The sequence below is a fragment of the Mastigoproctus giganteus genome, chromosome 2 (assembly GCF_048544385.1).
Source record: "Mastigoproctus giganteus isolate SK-2022 chromosome 2, ASM4854438v1, whole genome shotgun sequence".
Classification (NCBI taxonomy): domain Eukaryota; kingdom Metazoa; phylum Arthropoda; class Arachnida; order Uropygi; family Thelyphonidae; genus Mastigoproctus; species Mastigoproctus giganteus.
In genome coordinates this window covers 162120226-162140687 of record NC_143576.1, presented here as the reverse complement: position 1 = coordinate 162140687, position 20462 = coordinate 162120226, and the positions used below count along the sequence as shown (strand labels likewise).

The 20462-nt window shown below is 36.2% G+C and overlaps 1 protein-coding gene across 1 annotated transcript in view; it reads right to left on the bottom strand.

Moving 5' to 3' along the window:
• Nucleotides 1-20462, bottom strand: part of LOC150089713 (alcohol dehydrogenase class-3-like) — a 130484-nt gene that overhangs the window by 93784 nt on the left and 16238 nt on the right. Inside the window, exons 2-3 of the mRNA XM_090368752.1 lie at nt 16787-16888; nt 11034-11175 (exon numbers count right to left, since the gene is read on the bottom strand). Of these exons, the coding sequence (XP_090224878.1) occupies nt 11034-11175; nt 16787-16888 (244 nt within the window). The remainder of the gene's footprint in view (nt 1-11033; nt 11176-16786; nt 16889-20462) is intronic.

The following is a 20462-nucleotide window of genomic DNA, read 5'->3' as shown; positions in this document are numbered from 1 at the left end:
GTACTCAAGGTGTGTTCTGACCATTGCCTTATACAGAGGGACAATCACCTCCTTTTCCCTGCTAGCAAAATTCCTATATATCATTGACAAAACCCCATGAATTGCCCTAGCAGCCTGTCTTCACTGCTCAGAAAACTTCATATCTGATTGCACAATTACTCCCAGGTCTTTTTCATTTTCTACCACCTAAAGTGTAATACCACACAGTTGGTACGTTTCTTTGGGGTTACTTCTACCCATACGCAGTACTTTGCATTTGTCAAGGTTAAACTTCAGTTGCCACTTCTTAGCCCATCTTCCCAAATTTTCTAGATCCCGTTGCAGTAGCACACTGCCATTACTGTCATTAACAACCCTGCCAACCTTTGTATCATCTGCAAACTTCGACACTAAGCCAGATATACCTTCATCAATATCATTGATAAATATACAAAACAGAGGACCTAACACCGAACCCTGTGGGACTCCACTAATAGCATTAGTCCACGAAGAGCAGCACCCATTGATTACCACCCTCCATCTTCTCCCACTCAACCATCCTTTTATCCATTGTAGCAATTTACCCTTAATACCATTCTGCTCCAATTTGTACAGTAGTCTTCCATGCGCAACAGTGTCAAAAGCTTTCCTGAAATCCAAGTACATGATATCAAAATTATTTTTTACATCCAGTTCCTTTGTAACCACATCATAATAACCAATCAAATTTGTCAGACAAGACTTTCCCTTAACAAACCTATGCTGTGTCTGAATTATTGCTGCAGTCTTGTCTAGATGATCCCTCAATGCATCTTTAACCAGTGACTCCATTATTTTACCTGGAACAGAAGTTAAACTAATTGGTCTGCATTTACTCGTGTCACCCTTCGATCCCCCTTTGTGAATTGGGGATACATTTGCACATCATCAGTCTGTGGGGACCTCCCCTGAGTCCAAGGATGCTCTCATAATTATGGCTAAGGGTTTGCTTAGTTGCTTTGCCACCTCCTTTAATATAACTGGATAAATCCCATCCGCCCCAGGTGCCTTTCTTATAAGTAACAATAGAGAAGACTATTGTTACTTATTCTCAGAGGTGGTGCCTCCATAGCCAGGTAGGAAGGAGCAGCAGTGCGTAGCACATGCTTCTTGATTAGACAGGGGTTCGAGCCCGTCACCACCAAATACGGAGGATGTGGAAAGTTCAGGGAATGACCACCGCATTTCCCGGAGCAATATAGCCTTAGTTACTAATGCTCCTAAAAACCAAATAACAAACAAACAAACTTATTCTCAGTGAGTACCACCACCCAGACAGCACCATTTCAAAGCTATTGGCCTATTATTGGTGAGTGGGCATGTACACTGGTATTGCAGACATGATAACCCAGTTGTGAAGGTAATCACACAATATGAGAGATGCCAAAAGGTGTATATGATAATATTTAAAAATAACTAAATGCACAAGGTATAATATTTTAAGAGTAAGTGTTTAATATCTATATAATGTTGGTGTAGATACACCATGGATAACTCTTAAGAAACTACGATGGTAGTGTGGGAGGCATCATTTGCTCTGTATCTCATATTGTGCTCTTCCTTCACAATGAGTTTCCATGGTATTGCACTACCTCGAATAAGTAATGCTTCACTGATAGAGAAGACTATTGTTACTTATTCTCAGTGAGTACCACCACCCAGATGGCATCGTTTTAAAGCTATTGGCCTATCATCAGTGGTTGGGCAGGTACCCTGGTATTGCAGACATGACAACCCAGTTGTGAAGATATAGCTTTGAAACTGTGTCGTCTGGGTGGTGGTGGTACTCTCTGAGAACAAGTAACAACAGTCTTCTCTATCAGTGAAGCATTACTTACTCGAGGTAGTGCAATATCATGGCAACTCGTTGTGAAGGAAGAGCACAATATGAGATACAGAACAAATGATGTCTCCCACATCTGTGGTAGTGTGGTAGTGTGTCTCCCACACTACCATTGTAGTTTCTTAAGAGTTATCTATGGTATATCTACACCAACATTATATAAATATTAAACTCTTAACGTATTATGCCTTGTGCATTTGGTTATTTTTAAATATTATCATACACTATATATTGAATAGTGTAATAAAATTAATAAAAATACTGACCTGTCTGGAAAAGTGCATCGAAATCAAAATATACTATAAGAACAGTAATGATGTACTTGCTTAACTTTTAGCCCAATAAACAAAATCAACCAAAAGTTAATAAGTTTAAAAATTGTATTTCAAACAATAATGATATCTTTGTACAGAAGCCAGTTATTTATCTATATCTTAAAACTGAGACGTGATAGGAAATTTTTATGATTGATTTTAAATTCTATACATAAAACTTGACCAGAAACAACCATTGATTTGCTGGAGGTAAAAATCATGTTGGGTAGTGTAATTTGTCCAGTTCCATCTCGAATTTATTCAAACTAACTATTTCCAAAGCAACAGATAGAGAAGTTTATTCAATCAATCAACTACCTGCTGGCTGAAAGCAAACTTCCGTACATCTATCTTACTACCATCCTTCCTCAATTTGAATTTATGTTCCAAAATGTGTGCAGTCTGAGCAAGAGAAAGATTGCTATCAGCATTCAGCTCGGTCAATCAATTCAAAGCCTTAAATACCTCAATCAAATAACCTCACAGGTACTTAGTCTCCAGACACCGAAATTTCAAAACTGAAGTCTTTCCTGATAATATTGGTGAGGGGCGCACCTTTTTCTCCCCTAACCAATCTTGTTGCTCTTCTCTACACCCATTCTAACAGATCCACATTCTTCTTAAAATGAGACTTCCAGATCTGTATGCAATCCCCAAGCTGCAGTTAACCACCTTATACAATAGACACTCACCTCTTTATCCCTGCAGGGAAAATTACTGTTTATCATTGAATGAGCTCTTTCCTGGCAGTATGTCCGTGCTGCTCAGCGAACATATCTGACTTCACAATTACCCCCCCCCCTTGTCTTTTTTGGAATTTCATCTGAAATTAGTTGTACATGTCTATCTAAATTCACAGATTAACAATGGATGGGTACCTGTTTGTTGGTTTGGATGGTAGTATGAATTGTAACTTATTTCCAAACTATAACGCCTGCGTGTGTGTGTGAGTTGGTAGTTGTTGGCGCATCGGCTTCTGTGGCCATATTGCACCTCCCAAGGTTTTTGCAGTACATTGATCCAAGCCCGAGGCGGGAATCGAACCCGCGACCTTTGGGTTGCTGGGCAGGTACTTTACCCACTCGGCTAGCCCGGTCGGCGTATAACGCCTGCAAACAGTACTTTGGAAAAAATGAAGGTAAGTGCTTGCTTGTATTTAAAGCTATTTACTTTAATGTGAATTGGACCTTGGACCTCACTGTCTTTTTTTTTTGAAACACTAAGGAAGAATTAGACAAATTATTAGAAAGGATGGACAGATGATATTGATGTTGGATGTTTTTGTTTTTTTTTTTTTTGCTGATTCTGTATAAGCTGGCTTTCTTGCATCATTTGCCTACTAATATTAATAGTAATATCAAGATTCTTCTCTCAATGCATATTGTCTGGTGGGTAAAGAAGCTAAAATGAAAGGTGACAATTTTCATTTTTAAATGGCAACATCTCTTTTGAGAAAAATGTGCACTTTTTGCATCAGTTCACAGTGGGCAAAATTAATTAAAAATACTGAAGAGCTTAAAATGAGCAGTAATATGTGTGTTCTGTGGCCCTTAGTTGATATAAAATGCCCACTGAACATGAATAACTTGTTATCATACAGCAACTTGTTATCATACAGCACTTCTGATTAATCCTTACTGTGACATTTTATGGTTCTTAAAACATGAACTGTCACATAGTTATTTCAGACTAATAATAATAATATTTGTTCAATGCCACTATAGTGGGCTACACCAAAACCAACCTGTGCTAATCAGAGTGGGATCATTTAAATTTTAATCTTAACTAATTTTCATGTGCCACCTCGATAAGAAGCCCTGCAACTTTTGGGAAAACAAGGACAATGATGCAGTCTGTTCTGTTGGTGGTTGTTATTATTATTATTACAAAAAGTATTTTTATTATTAAATTAAGGCATATTATTTGAAAATAATGAAATATATATATGATTCTATTTATTTTTTGGATCCATTTTTGCTGGTGTGTTTATAATTCAGATGGAAAGCATTTCAGGCATTAAGGCCTAATGGTGCTGACAGTAGTCAGTTCACGTTTTCTTTTTTTCTTTTTTTTTTTAAATTAATGATAATTCCTAATTTTACTAGTTAAATACTAAATTTGAATTTGTATGATCTTATAGCTAAAGAACCATGTTGAAAAAACAATAAAAGAAAAATTTGAAAAGTAATATAAAAGGATTAGGGAGGAAATGGAAAAATTAGATTCTCTCCGCTACTTCGTCAGAAGCTTTGAATGGACGGACAGCCATACAAAATGAATGTCTTATGCATATGTATTTCTGTAGTCCCAATAAAATACTGCAGTATTTACTTTAAATCTCAAAAAAACATTGTGAGTGAAGGTCAGTAGGAAAAGAGACAGTATATCAGTCTGTGACTGAATTTATAGGTTGCAAAGGGGCACCATCTGGCCAATTTGCTGGCCTGGCAGCAATCATAATTAGTTTATCTAATTCTAGGTTTTCACAAGTTTTGTTAATGTTGGATGAATGGCAAATTCAGATATTAATGGATCATTTTGATATCAACTAATAAATTTGTAAATGTTAATGTAAAGTCATTTTTGATAAGATTAGGATTAAAGGTAGATACAGAGAAGAATAAAATGAAATAAGAAGATATAATGTAATATTAATACTAAATTATAATGTTATCCACTGGGCAAGAACTGATATAACGTTACTAGAGTATAAGAGTTAACGTATGCCCAGTGGGATAACTATTTAAACATATACATCCTCCTCCCACAGTGGTGATTTTTTTTTTTTTAGCCCTATGGTGCATTGGAATCAAATTTTGATTACAGGTAACCCTCATATAACACAATAATTTGGTTCCTACAAAATCTTGTGTAATGTGAAACGTGTTATACAGGACTAAGAACCAGTACAAAGGGGGGGGGGGGAGGGGGTTACATTCCAAAAGCTAACAAAAATACGCCATTTTTTTTATAACTATCGGAAACTTAATTTTTACAGTAGTAATAACCTAATATTTTAACTTTATTTTTATAAAAGTAATAACTTAAATAGTAATAACTGAACAAACGTATTACCTTACAAACTGTTATACTTATATGTGAGTAATGTACATTCATTTAATTTTCTTCCTCTTCACTGCTGCTAAGCACAATCTCTTGAGCAGCATCTAGATTTCATGTACCTTCTGCTCTCTTTAAAAGTCACAAACTGCACTCTTCAAAGTCACAATTATTTTTTATGGTCTCAAACAAGCAAAAGTTCAATTGCACAGAAGCTAACCCAGGGATCTCCCAACAAAATACAGTGGACCCCAGCTTTAGGCCTGACATAACTGAGCAGTCAGGAGAAAGAGTGCATAGCACGCATTCCTTGAGTGCACCGGGGTTCAAGCCCCATGACTACTAAATATGATAAATATTTGTATTGATGATTTATTGTAAACTCTGACCTGGTTGTCGTGCCGGAGTATAAACAGAAAAAATATTTAAATGATACATGAAAATTGGAAGAATATTTTCCAGTTAGCAAAATAAAAATAAATTTACGCTTACATACATAGCTTAATTAATACATACTGTAATATGTACTGTACATACTAATTGATATTTCTGTTCACTGACTTTTTTTTTTTTTTTTGTTGTAAAATTTAAAACAGTAAAAATGATAAGCAATAAATAACAAAGAGCACGGCATGCACAAGTGAGATACAGAGTAATGAGTTTCTGAAAATTTATTTATGTTTTTTATATGAGTGAATATTTCATGGAAGGGGGGGGGGGGGAAACACATTTCACCATGATAATGTGAAAACCCACAGAATTCCAGCTATCGGTACTATAGCAAATACAAATAAATATAGCAATGTTATTAGTGGAGTCCCTCAGGGTTCAGTATTGGATCCATTATTATTTTCTGTATTCATAAATGATATTGATGATGGTATATCAAGCTTAATGTCCAAGTTTGCAGACGATACGAAGGTTGGCAGGATTGTCAAGGACACTACTGACACTATGCTACTGCAACAGGATCTGGAAAGGTTGAGCAGATGGGCTTCGAGGTGGCAAATGAAGTTTAACATTGACAAATGTAAAGTACTACATATGGGAAACAGCAACCCCAGAGCAACGTATCAACTCTGTGGTACTACACTGACAGTGGTAGAGAATGAAAGGGACCTGGGAGTGGTTGTGCAGGCAGATATGAAGTTTTCTGAGCAGTGCAGACGGGCTGCAAGAGTAGCTCATGGTGTATTGTCGATGATATATAGGAATTTTTCTAGCAGGGATAAGGAGGTGATTATTCCCTTGTATAAGGCAATGGTCAGACCACACCTAGAGTACTGTATACAGGTCTGGAGGCCTCATTTCAAGAAGGATGTAGAGATGCTGGAACGAGTACAGAGAAGGGCAACAAGATTAGTGAATGGAACAAAGGGGTGCTCTTACGAAGAAAGGCTTAAGTTTTGCAAATTACAGTGTCTGGAGACTAGGCACCGGCGAGGTGATCTGATAGAGGTGTATAAAGCCTTGAATGGCTTGAGCATGCTCAATGCTGATGGGATTCTTCCTCTTGCTCAGAATAATCACCTGAGAGGGCATAAATTGAAATTGAGAAAAGACAGATGTAGGATAGACGTGAGGAAATTTGCCTTTAGCCAGCGGGTGGTTGGTTGATGGAACAGACTTCCATCCCTTGTCGTGGAAGTTGATAGCCTAAATAAGTTTAAGGCTCAGCTGGACAGGTATTTCGAACGAACAGAGGGGTGAAGTGGAAGTGGTTATTTTTTACTTATTTATTATTATTTTTTTATTTATTTATTTATTTTTATTTTATTTTATTTTTTTGGCTGATGCTGCATAAGCTTGCTTTCTTGCATCAAATGCCTCTACTAATGCTAATGGAGATCGAGTTTACTACCCATTTATAATTGATTATACCAACAGAAAAGACCAATAAACCAGAAAGTGAAAATTGTTTTATGGTAGTGACCTCCCAGAAATGTGCTTTAGAAAAATATCATGAAGGCAATAATGACCAGCGAGTCAACAACAGGGATTCGCAAAAAGGAATCGAAATGTTGAAAATTACATGTAACATAATAGCAGGATTTTCCCAGCATAAAAGCTCAAAAATACTGTGTTATGCGAGATTTCCAACAATTCTCAAACTGTGTTAGAGCGAAACCCTGTTGTGCAAGGATTGCCGCAATTTATCAATCGTGTTAGAGCGAAACCATGTTGTAGAAATACCGTGTTATACGGGGGTTGCCTGTATTTGGAAAAATCTATGATTAACTAGACTGAATCAAATAGAGGGTGTGAAGCAGGTATGTATATATTTGTGATATGATTTTGTTTATGTCAAATAATATGCTGAAAAATAAAACACTTAACTTATTGAGGAAAAATCTGTGGAGAAATTTATAAAGGATAAAAGGGAGAAGTGGTTGGAATAATCCAGATAGGGTCAGCCAGAGAAGTATTGATTCCTAAAGTGAATTGTAGGAGGAATTGCTATAGGGCTTAAAATTTGGACAACCGAGTTAACAGTGTGGTCAACGAGCCTTATCTGAGTGCAATAAACCAGGGGAACTCATGGGAATTAAAGACATTCTATGATCCAATTTGGATTAATGTCAGGCGATGTTCAACTGCATTGGACTGAATAACCACATTCATATGGAATTAGACATCCTTAACAAATTACTTATGAATTTTTTTTATAGATATGAACATCATGTCTAGTGATTTTATTAAAGTATTCATATAATTTGCATTTAACAACTTTTGTTGTTTGCAAACTTTGATCAGGGACAATTTCATTTCATATGGCACTTGTAATTTTAATGTAAGTTTCTGTAAGAAAATTATTAAATGTACAAATAGACAAATGAGTGTTATAAAAATATGAATTAAACCTAGAATGGGATTCACTGACATATTAGTCTATTCCATACTAGAACTTGCTTATTATTAGATAATTCTAAAAAAATATAGCATTCTCTTCTATATATGTGAAAACCAAGTAATCAACAAAAGGAATCAGTGTTTTGTCATTGGGCATTACAGGTATAAAATCATTCACAAACAACTGTCAACTTCACTGATATTCAAAAATGAAATGGCAAATAATTAGATAAACAATTTCCCTACATATCAATTCCAAATTTTTATATTCAAAAACTGAACTTAATTCTTGTATTTTTCAGAACTAAGCTTACCTAAAATGAAATTGACATCCAATAATACTGGTTTAGTGCCAAACAGACCTGAGAGCATTGTGAATAGCCATCTCAAAATCAACTACAAATTCAACCTTAAAACTTAAAACGATATACTTTTTTTGATTAGGATATCAATTATTTTCATATAAGTAAATTTTTTTTATCTGTTAACAAACAAAATGGTAATCAAATATAATACCAGCCTAGCAGGATGTGCAATGTAAATAGTAGGCAAAATTATTTTGCACAATAACTAGAAGTAAAAGCCCCACTACTTCCATGTAACTTCTAACATTCATATGACAATTTTATCATTCAGTGTCATGAGATTCGTGCACCTAAAATCAAAGCATCATACCATACAACATCATTACTGAACCATTTCTGCATGAAAAAAAGTTCAACCCGATGCATTCCTAATTATCACATGATTTTATTAGAAATCATATGATAAAGTTGTTCAAGTATGACCAACCTAAGGTAGAGAGACTTGGTACCATTAAGGTTCGAAACATCAACAACTTATAGTTTCAGTGTAATTTTGTTCAAATTTGTGCTTGGTTTCCTGTAGGGAATGCAAAGTTGACTCAATATATAACACACCTCTGCACTCAATACCTACCACTGAAGCCACAATGATATTAATATCATCTGACACAGTAACAAAACCAAACCAGAGCTTCAGAGTATGCTGCTGGTACAGCAATTACTGCAACTTTGATGGCATGTGATTATGCAGACACTACTATTATTATCATCTTTACTGAACTGAAAAAAGGTTTTTGTGTTTGTTCAGATCCTAATTTATTACATGAAAAGACAAATAATGTACTGTCAGTAGATGTGAAGACTTATTTCAGTAAACAGTGCACTAATTATCAGTGATAAGAAAGTACAATTTAATATGCTACCCAAACTTACATTTGGGTAGGATACTAAATCAGTTTCTTTAATCTAGGCTGAACTTCAGAAACAGAATAATTAATTAACTGTAAGGCATATTTCCTACTTAAAATAATGGTAATTACATGCTGTAATTTTTAAAATCAAATTCCTTGGAGCTGTATTTAAAAGCACTGTAGATTGTGTGCAAAACACTAATTTCTTGACATTACAGGAATGATGTAAATAAAAATGACTTTTTCTCCTAAATAAGAGAGACTTTGAGGAGTCATTACTAGTGTCACTCAAAAGGTGACATGAGTGTCACTCAAAGGGTAACATGAGTGACTACAGACCTGTTAGCTTAACTTCTGTTACAGGGAAAATAATGGAATCACTGGTTAAAGAAGTAATGAATGACCATCTAGACAGAAATGCAATTATACTGCACTCAGTGGAGTTGTTAAGAGACGATCTTATCTGCCCAATATGATTGGATACTATGATGCAGTAACAGAGGATGAAAAAAAAAATTATTTTCTTATCATATATGTGAATTTCAGGAGAGCTTTTGATAGTATTGCACATAAAAGATTTCTGTACAAATAAAAGATTTCTGTGGCATTAAGGATAAGTTACTACCTGGGTGAGTAGGAGAAAGAGTGATTATTAATGGACACTGCCCTTCAGGAAGTAATGTTATTAGTGGAGTCCTCCAGGTTCAATGCTGGAACCACTGTTGTTTTCTATATTTACTATTGATATTAATGACGGTATATCAGGCTTAATGCGTCTGCAGATGATACAAAAGTTGGCAAGGTGGTTAATGACGGTAATCAAAGTAAGCTGATGCAACAAAATCTAAACAAATTAGGCTGTTTGACTGAGAAATGGCAACTGAAGTTTAACCTTGTAAATGCAATAAATGCAAGGTATTTCATATGGGTAGCAGTAATCCAGGAGTAATATACTAACTGTGTGGTATTACACTCGGGGTAGTGGAAAATGAAAAAAAACCTGGAGTTAATTTTGCAGTTTTGTCTATGATATACAGGAACTTTGCTAGCAGGAACAAGGAAGTGATTATCCCATTGTATAAGGCAATGGTAGGCTGCATCTTGAATACTGCATACAGTTCTGGAGGCCTCATTTTAGGAAGGATGCAAAGAAGGGCAACAAAATTAGTGAAGGGAATGAAGCCTGTCTTATCAAGGCAGGCTTCGTTCCCTTTCACCTTATAAATAAATTAAGAAAAAACGAAGAAATTCAAATAAATGAAGCCTGTCTCACCAAAACATGATTCAGTTATGCAAATTGCAGCATCTTGAGACTAGGTACCTGTGAGGTGATCTCTTCGAGGTTTTTTAAGGCTCTGAATGTATTGAGTTCAAGGTATATTTTAACATAGAATGATTTAAACTGTTATAATAAGTTATTAATGATTTGATGGTCATTGACAATAAGCTTTGCTTTTAATTAATTCAGTTATTCATCACAGTACTTGAGGCATTTGCTATATGTTCAATTGTTTAATCAACAGTTTTAGTAAACCGGATGTCAATGCAAGTAAAGTTTATGTGAACCAATGCGTCTGGTTGCACCATTATATCACTAAGCAAATAAAAAAAAATTTTAAAAAATGGGACAGGAAATACACATATAACCTTTACATTCCATAAGTAAAATTTATTTTATTTTTGTTTTGTAAGATTATGTTCATCTGCATTATGGTAACTTAAAATTCATTACCTGGCTGTACTGAATTAACATCTGGCCCTATACTCTCTACAATTCCTGCACCTTCATGACCCAAAATACATGGAAAGTTACCTTCAGGATCCAAACCATCTAATGTATAGGAATCAGTATGGCAAACTCCTGTTGCCAGAATCTATACATAAAACAATTAACATACCAATAAAATTTTGTAAATTTAAAGACATCAATATTCATAATTTAAACATGTTATAAATAATTAGGACACTTCTTACAGATAATATAATAGAAGGTATAGAAGATTTAATCTGTGTCTCTGCATATATGATGGCTGTTCTGAAAATACGCGCAACACTGCTTCATTGCTATGGAAACGAGTGACAAGTTTGTGGTCTAGGAATGTTCCCCCACCTTTTCTTAGTTAGTTTGTGCAAGCATATCATGTAATATTCATTATTGTGTTCGTTATAAGAGTTTATGTGAAGTGTTTTATGATGGGGGATGAGAAAGATATTTCATTAATTATCAGACAAAGAATCGCAATTGAATTTTGTGTAAAGTTAGGCAAAAATGGTCAGAATACATTTGAGATGATTCAAGAAGCATATGGTGAAGAAGTCTTGGGCAGACCGGCCGTATTTAAATGTGGAAGCATTTTAAGGATGGAAAAAAAAAGCATACAAGGTGAACAAAGAAGTGGGCATCCATCAACCTCAATGAAAGATGAAAACATTAAGGAAGCCGAAATATTACTGAAAGAAAATAGATGTTTATCAATTCGTGATTTGGCAGTTCAGTTGAATGTTGGTGTAGCAAGATTTCAAGAAACCGTAAAGACACACCTTAACATGTCACGTGTTTGCACAAGGTGGGTACTGTGCAATCTTACTGCAAAACAAAAAGAATGCCGCATTTAATTTTTGCCAAGCCTTTATTGGCAAGGTGGAAGAAGAGTCAGACTTTTTGAATAAAATAATCACATGCCATTTTGATCCAGAGTCCAAACAGCCGCCAAGCATAGAGAAATGCCACGATTCACCGCCTCCAAAAAATTGAGTTTTTGGTTCATCAAAAAAATCTATGTTGATTTTGTTTTTTGATGCCGCCAGAATAATACTTCAGCACCGGGTTCCTGAGACACGAACTGTAAATGGAGAATAATATGCCAACACATTGAGAGTTCACCTCAAAGGGGCAATTTGCAAAAAAAGACCAGAACTGCTTAATCAAGAATGGTTTCTTCTTCAAATAACACTAGGGCACATGTCGCACAACCAGCAATGCAAGCTTTAGTGAAAATTGGCGGTCAACCACTAGACCACTCTCCATACAGCCCAGACCTCACATCATGTGATTTCTAGGCTTTCCCGAGCCTCAAAAAAGAGGTGAGAGGAAAAAAATTTAACAAAAATGTAGTTAAATCTGCTACATCCACTATCCTACAACACCTTTTAGAAAATGGGCTGCAGCACGTGTTTCAGAAGCTAATGAATTGCTGTAAAAGGTGTATATAAAGTGAAGGATGCTATTTCGAAAAGCAGACCCATACCAAGTGACTCAGACTCAGAGAAATGATCTCAGTCCATGTATTTTCAGAACAGCCCTCATAGTTTAAATCAAATATATATGAGATGTGGTGATAAAGTTCCTGGACTGATACAATAAAAAGAACAAAGTGAAGGACCTCAAAAACAGTTTTATTTTTATTCAAAGTAATCACCACCTGATTGAATGCACTTATTACACTATACTAAAAGTTTTTTTGAAAAGTTTCTTTGTCTGAAAAGAGTCAGCAAAGGCATCCAAAGAGATGTTCAATTTTACATTTTTCTTTATGTCCTCAAAATCCTGAAATCACTTTCCTTTGACGGCAGTTTTCACCTTTGGAACAAGGAAGAAGTCTGCTGGTGAAGAGGAAGTTTGGGAGAGCAGAGTAGATGGGTGTATGATGCCATGTTCGATCAGAAATGTCTTCACAAGTGTGGTATGGGAAGAGACATTCTGGTGCAACAAGAACCAGCTGTCTTTCTCTCAAAATTGTGGCCACACCCAGGAAATGAGCTTAAACAGTCTTTGAAGTACCTGTACGCAGAACTCTCTCTCTCTCTCTCTCGTACAAATTCTTTGTGAATCACACCCTTTTTGTCAATAAAAACATGATCAGCATTATTTTGATCCTGAACTTCTGTAAAGGAAATTTTTTGAGCCTTGGTGATGATATTGAACTCCAATGCATGCTCTGATGCTTTGTTGCTGGTTATACAGAAATACCCAACAATCATCTTCAGTGACAATGCTTGTTTGTTATTTGGTTTTTAGGAGCATTAGCAACTAAGGCCATATTGCTCCGGGATATGCGGTGGTCATTTTCTGACCTTTCCGCATCCTCCGTATTTGGTGGTGATGGGCTCGAACCCCGGTCTAATCAAGGAGCATGTGCTACGCACTGGTGCTCCTTCCCACCTGGCTACAGAGGCGCCTCAGTGGCAATGCAGTTAGCATTAGTTGAAGCATATGATGCAAATAAACAAGCTTATACAGCATCAGCAAAAAAAAAAAAAAAAACGACGTTAGCTCCATGGAGCCAAAGGTGGATCCGTGAATAACGTCATGTGAAATAAAAAATACAATTTAAGCTTAATAAAATCAGTTTTATTTTATTCAGTATTTTCATTTATAATCAACAATAAAGGTTTGTGGTAACTAAAGTAAGATGCATAGTTGAAACAATTCAAGCTATTAACATTGCAATTGAAGACCAAGTCGATACGCCGACCGGGCTAGCCGAGTGGGTAAAGTACCTGCCCGGCAACCCAAAGGTCGCGGGTTCGATTCCCGCCTCGGGCTTGGATCAAAGTACTGCAAAAACCTTGGGAGGTGCAATATGGCCACAGAAGCCGATGCGCCAACAACTACCAAATCAAAAAAAAAAAAAAAAACCAAGTCGATACATGACTGACCCCACATAGTAGATTTTGTACGATCTGATGCAAGTTTAAGATCGAATGTTGATTCCATGAAGTCAAGGAATGTGCTTGCTTTTCAATGTTAGATTTGTGATTTTCTTGCAATCTTTGAACATGTTTAGTTGATGTAACTTTCGGCATCCTCACAACTTAACTCATAGGTTCCCAACCTTTCTCGGTTCACGGCGCCCCCTACTGTCCCAGTAATTTTTTTCACGGCACCCTAGGCCAAAAGAAATACCTAACACAGTGGTTTTCGACCTTTTAATATATACCTATATAATAATTTTATTCTTTATATAGAGGTACTAAATAAAGATCAATTATAGATCACCACAAAATAAAGTACAATATAAAGGATATGGTACAATGGATATTGCACCGTACCCTTTTTATAATGAAATAAATATATAAATTTCAAAAAAATAATAATAATAATAATAACTTTAAGTAACTTAAACCTAAATTACACAACACCCCAAGAATGTTGTTGCGGCACCCCAGTTGAAAACCACTGACTTAACTAAATGAAACACAACCACACTGCTCAACAAATGAAAGTAACTGAATGAAGTAGTTACTTTAACGAGTTGTTCAACTCTCAAAAACTAAAAACCCAATTTGAAATCTAGTTATATATCCTTGAGGAGCTCGCAAAGGGCAACAATTTTGTTTCTCAATTGTACGCATACAATTGAGTTTTCTTGGGCGCATGCATCACTGCTATTGAGAGTGAAAGTAACCAAGGTGCAACGGCAAATGACCAAAAGGTGAACTTTTTAGTTTTTCGAAAAAAATGATATTAAATATCAAAATTTCTAATTTTTTCTTGCATATTTGTCGACAGCATTATATACCTGAAAAAAATAAGAATAAATTGTTTATACTTAGTGTCTATTAGTTTCGGAAATATAGCAGCAGTTAGGCATTTAACTTTTCGTGAAACCCTGAGCGCCCTGGTGCCCCCAGTATAGATATCATTCACATAAAAAAAAAAAACTTTCCATTTCACCCATTAGATTACTTCAAATGTTTGTCTAGTTCAGCTTTAAATTTATTTATGCTATCAACTTCCACAACAACAGATGGAAGTCTATTCCAGCAATGAACTACCTGCTGGCTAAAGGCAAACTTCTGCACATCTATTCTGCAACTGTCTTTCCTAAATTTGAATCTGTGCCCCCTCGGGTTCGTAATTTGTACAAGCGGAAGAATCCCATCAGCACTGAGCCTGCTCAAACCATTCAAGGCCTTATTACACCTCAGTCAGATCACCTCTCGCAGATGCCTAGTCTCCAGATGCTGCAACTTGCAGAATTTAAGCCTTTCTTGGTAAGAGCACCCCTTTGTTCCTCTCACCAATCTTTCTTTGTACTTATTCTAGCAACACTACATCCTTCCTAAAATGAGACCTCCAGACCTGTATGCAGTACTCATACCATTGCCTTATACAAGGAGACAATCACCTCCTTGTCTCTACTAGCAAAATTCTTATACTTTGTATATCATTGACAGGACTCCATTACCTGCTTTGGCAGCCCATCTGCACTGCTCAGAGAACTTCGTATCTGACTGCACAATTACCCCCTGGTCTTTTTCATTCTCTACTTACCTGAGTGTAGTACCACAATAGCCGGTACATTTCTCTTGTACAGCAACCCATATGCAATACTTTGCATTTGTCAATGTTAAACTTCAGTTTCCACTTCTCAGCACATCTGCCTAACTTTTCTAGATCCCGTTGCAGTAGCATACTATCTTTACTGTCATTACCAAGGGGTCCTCTTACCAAAAAAAAAGGCTTAAGTTCTGCAAATTGCAGCGCCTAGAGACTATGCACTTGCAAAGTGATCTGATTGAGGTATATGAGGCCTTGAAGGGTTGAGCGGGCTCAATTCTGATGGGATTCTTCCACTTGCTCAAATTACAAACCTGAGGGGGCATAAATTCAAATTGAGGAAAGACAGTTGTAGAATAGATGTGCAGAAATTTGCCTTTAGCCAGTGGGTAGGTGATTGCTGGAACAAACTTCCATCTGTTGTTGTGGAAGTTGATAGCTAAAATAAATTCAAGGAGGAACTGGACAAACTTTAAAAGGGAATTGATGTATGGAATATATTTTTTTTTTGGCTGATGCTACATAAGCTCATATGCTTGCTTTCTTGTATCATATGCCTCTACTACTACTACAACATTCTGAAACATTCTAAAGGTCACTCATGTCTCCTCTAAGCTACCTAGTTCAAGTTTTTCATTCAATAACTTCTAAGCCCATGGTCTCCAACCTTTTTGTGCCTACGGGCACATTTGAGAGTTTGAGAGGGAGTGGTGGGTGCCAACCACCCAATTTGTTGCAAAAAGTGGCACAATTAGTACAGAAAAGAACTCCAAATATAATACACCACAAAGTGCAAAAGAAAACAGCAACATCACGATACAGTAGCCCACAGTCGTTCTGTGTTCTCACAAGCTTACTAGTGATGAATGGTAAGCAGTATTCCCTCACCTAGCTGTGTAGTGCATGTTGCGATACTAGCATCCCACTAGGAAGTAATTCTCTCATTCCATAAAATTCTCTCTCTCTCTCTCTCTCTCTCTCTCATATATATATATATATATATATATATATATATATATATAATTTAAGCCTAACTACTCAAAATCTACAGATAGGCAGAAATAATAGAATAAATCATAATTAAAAATGCACTAAAAATAAAACACTTTTACTTGAAAATACTTCCACTCTAATATATTAATTTTCCCCAGCCCACAAAATCCTTCAGTAAAGAAAAAAAATATATATATACTTATACTTACTTTAATTCTTACTTCTCCGGCTTTTGGAGGTGCAACTTGTACAGTTTCAATTGTAAGAGGTTTCTTGGGTTGCCATGCTACAGCTGCTTTACAATCAATAATCTATATTATTTAATACACATACATGTTAATATTAGTTAATACAAATACAATCTAATATTTTAAAATAAAAATACATGAGGCACAGTGAAGGGAGGGGAAAAGTGGTTACATTTTATTTACAAAATTATGATTATTATCTAGAGCAGAAGCCTCCACACTTTCACACTAGTAGATCACTAAAATTCTAGAGAAAAGCTACAACAACTGGCATCCCACAAAATACAGTTTCCACCTCTTATTTTGAAAATCGGAAGACTAGCATTCATTCTCTTTAAATTCTGTGGAATGAATTTAAACAACAGAATAGTACTGGTTCATGGACCAGCATTTACATATACTGTAATTTGCAAGCAGTTAAATTCTGAGAGAGAATTTAAAAGGATTGATTTGTTTCTCCAACACATAACCAATTATTAGCATTAGTAATGGCAAATGATGCAAGAAAGAAAACTTACAGAGCAGCAGTGGTGGGATTAAAAAAAAAAAAAAAAACCATTCCCCACATCATCTGTCTATCCCCTCCAATTGTTTAGTTTGTTTGTTTAGTTCTTTCTTGAATTTATTCAAACTAACTCCCTCCACAACAAATGGAAATTTGTTCCAACGATCGACCACCCATTGGCCAAAAGTAAACTTCTGCACTTCTATCCTGCAACTATTCTTCCTCAATTTAAATTTATGCCTCCTCACATGTATAGTCTGGGGAAATGGAAAGATCCAATCAGCACTGAGCTAACTCAATTCATACAAATCCATAAACACTTCAATTAGATCATAACACTAAAGTGATGCCTAGTCCAATTTCTGCAATTTGCAGAACTGAAGCCTTTCTTGGTAACCCACTCTTTCATTCCAATCACAATCACTGCCTTTCTCTGCACTCCTTCCAGCAGAGCCACATCCTTCCCAAACTTAGGCATCCAGTAGTCAAGATGGAGCCTAATATTGCCTTGTACAATAGGATAATCAACTCATTGTCCCTGCTAGCAAAGTTTCTGTATATTAGTGACAAAACCCCATGAGCTGTCCTGATAGGCTGTCTACACAGCTCTGAAAACTTCATAACTGACTTCACAATTACCCCTAGGTCTTTTTCATTTTCCACTACCCTGAGTGTAGTACTAAACGGTACATTAATCAGATTCATGCTACCCATATGCAGTATTTGCATTTGTCAGTGTTAAACTTCAACTGCCATTTCTCAGCCCATCTGCCTAATTTTTCTAGCTTTTCCCTGATCATTAACTACTCTGCTAACCTTTGTATCATCTGCAGACTTAGACATTAAGCCTGATATAACTTCATCAATATCATCAATAAATATAGAAAACAACAACAGGCACAGCAATAAACCTTGGCCACTCCAAGTACAGATTCACCTCTTATTTGTGTTACATCCACTATCCTACAACACCTTTTAGAAAATGGGCTGCAGCACGTGTTCATTACTGTCCACTCTCTTTTCTCCCACTCAATCGTCCCTTTATCCAGAGCAGTAACTTACCTTTAATGCCACGCAGCTCCAATTTGTATAGTCTCGTATTTGCAACAGTATCAAAAGATTTCCTGAAATTCAAGTATATGATATGAAAATAATTTTTTTTTCATCCAGTTACTCTGTTATTACATCATAGTATCCAATCAGATTGGGCATATAAGATTGCCCCAAATCCATCTGTAAGTGCGGAATAATTGCATTCTTGTCTAGATAATCATTCAATACTTTTTTAATCATTTAAACAATTATTCTACCTGGAACAGAAGTTAAGCTAACAAATTCACCCCAGGGGCTCACATCTGGTGAGTATGGGCATGGCACACCCAGGGTCCTGAGCTGGATATCATCATTCTTCTCTTTCTTGGTGATTCCCTTTTCTTCTCTCTCTCTCTCTCTCTCTCTCTCTCTCTCTCTCTCTCAGGGTGGCTCAGGAATTTTTTTTTTTGCTGGTGCAGCATAAGCCTCAGGCTTCCTTGCACCATATAGCTAATAATAATAATAATAATAATAATAATAATAATAATAAAGTCTGTTGGAATGAGTGGTAACCTGGAAAGCAAGGCAAATAGTCATTCAGTATTTATGGAGATTTCAAGAACTGCTGGGTGTCATCATGGAACAAGAAAATACATGGGCTGTATTAGGGTACTTAAGAGTAAGAACAAGTGCATGTACACCAATGCTAGGAGTATAATAAATAAATAAATTTGATGAATTTGAAATGCTGGTCAAGACATCAAAAGTGGATATTGTTGGAATATCAGAGATGTGGTTTCACACAGATATAAGGAATGCAGAATTTGAATTTGGGGAGTACAATGCGTACAGAAAGGATACACAGGATAGGAAGGGTTATGCTGTAAGTTAAGAAACACAAAATCTAAGGCATGCATCCAGTGGACATGGGTGGACAGTGCAATGTTGAGTTAGTTTGGTGTGACATAAGCAATCTGAAAGCAAAAATGAGAGTAGACGTGTGTTATAGGCCTAATGACTCTGATGAGAACAATGAACAATTGCAGAGAGAATAGCCCAGTAACTCAGGATGGCTTATAATGGGGGATTTTAACTTACCATATACAGTCAGTTCTGCTATAACACAGAATATGTGTTTCTAAAAATTTCCGCATTATGGTATTTCACGCGTTAAAAACAACAGGGCTTATGAGAAAAAAGGGATAAGGGGGCAGAGCACTCAAAAAAAAAAAAAAAATGTTCAGTCAATAAAATTTCTAACACAGGTTTAAACACCTTAAATTTCTAATAAATAAATAAATAAATATTACAGTAAATATAGCACTTTACCTTGACAAGATATGAAGTTTGCTTGTTTGAAGTGGGTGTGGTGAAGCTGGTGAGTTAAAGCGAAGAGGTAGGAGGGTTATCATTCTTAGGGTGAAATGTTGTTATACCCGATTTGGAAGGGTGTGATTCACTGTCCTGATTTTCTTTCTTCTGTGCTGGTTTAAAATAGCTATCTAGCTTTTGTTGCTTTTCCTGCCTCCTTTCATAAAGGAGCTGCCTGTATGGTTCCAAATGGGTCTGAATGCCACCAAGCACTATCCTACTATGTTCAGCATTACAATCATTATCTTCAATCCACTGCATGTGCATTTCAATTACACTTAAAGCAGCTGATAACTCTGCTGTTTTAAGTTCTCATGGGGAAGCTGCTGGACTTCACTGTCATCCTCATCTTAACTTTCCACTTAACTGGCCGCAACAAGTTGTTGCAAGTCTTCAGTAGATAGATCTTCATTCTGAGACTCTAGAACAGGGGTGGGCAACAGCCGGCCCGCGACGATGTTGAATCCGGCCCCCTCGGTAAATGCATAAATATAGAAAATCCATACCTGACTACACTCGCCGTAAACGTTCGGCTTAATTCGGTTCAATTCGGAAGCGGCCAGTACAACAGTAACCAAGTGATTCTACACAGCGTCAAAGAGTTATTTCCTAATTATTATTGTAGCATCGATCGAACGAAGTTCCTTTGGGTTTGACTTCTTATTGAAAAAAATAATATTGGTGCGAGATATTTTATGTTTTATGCCTTTTCTAATTATTACAATTTTT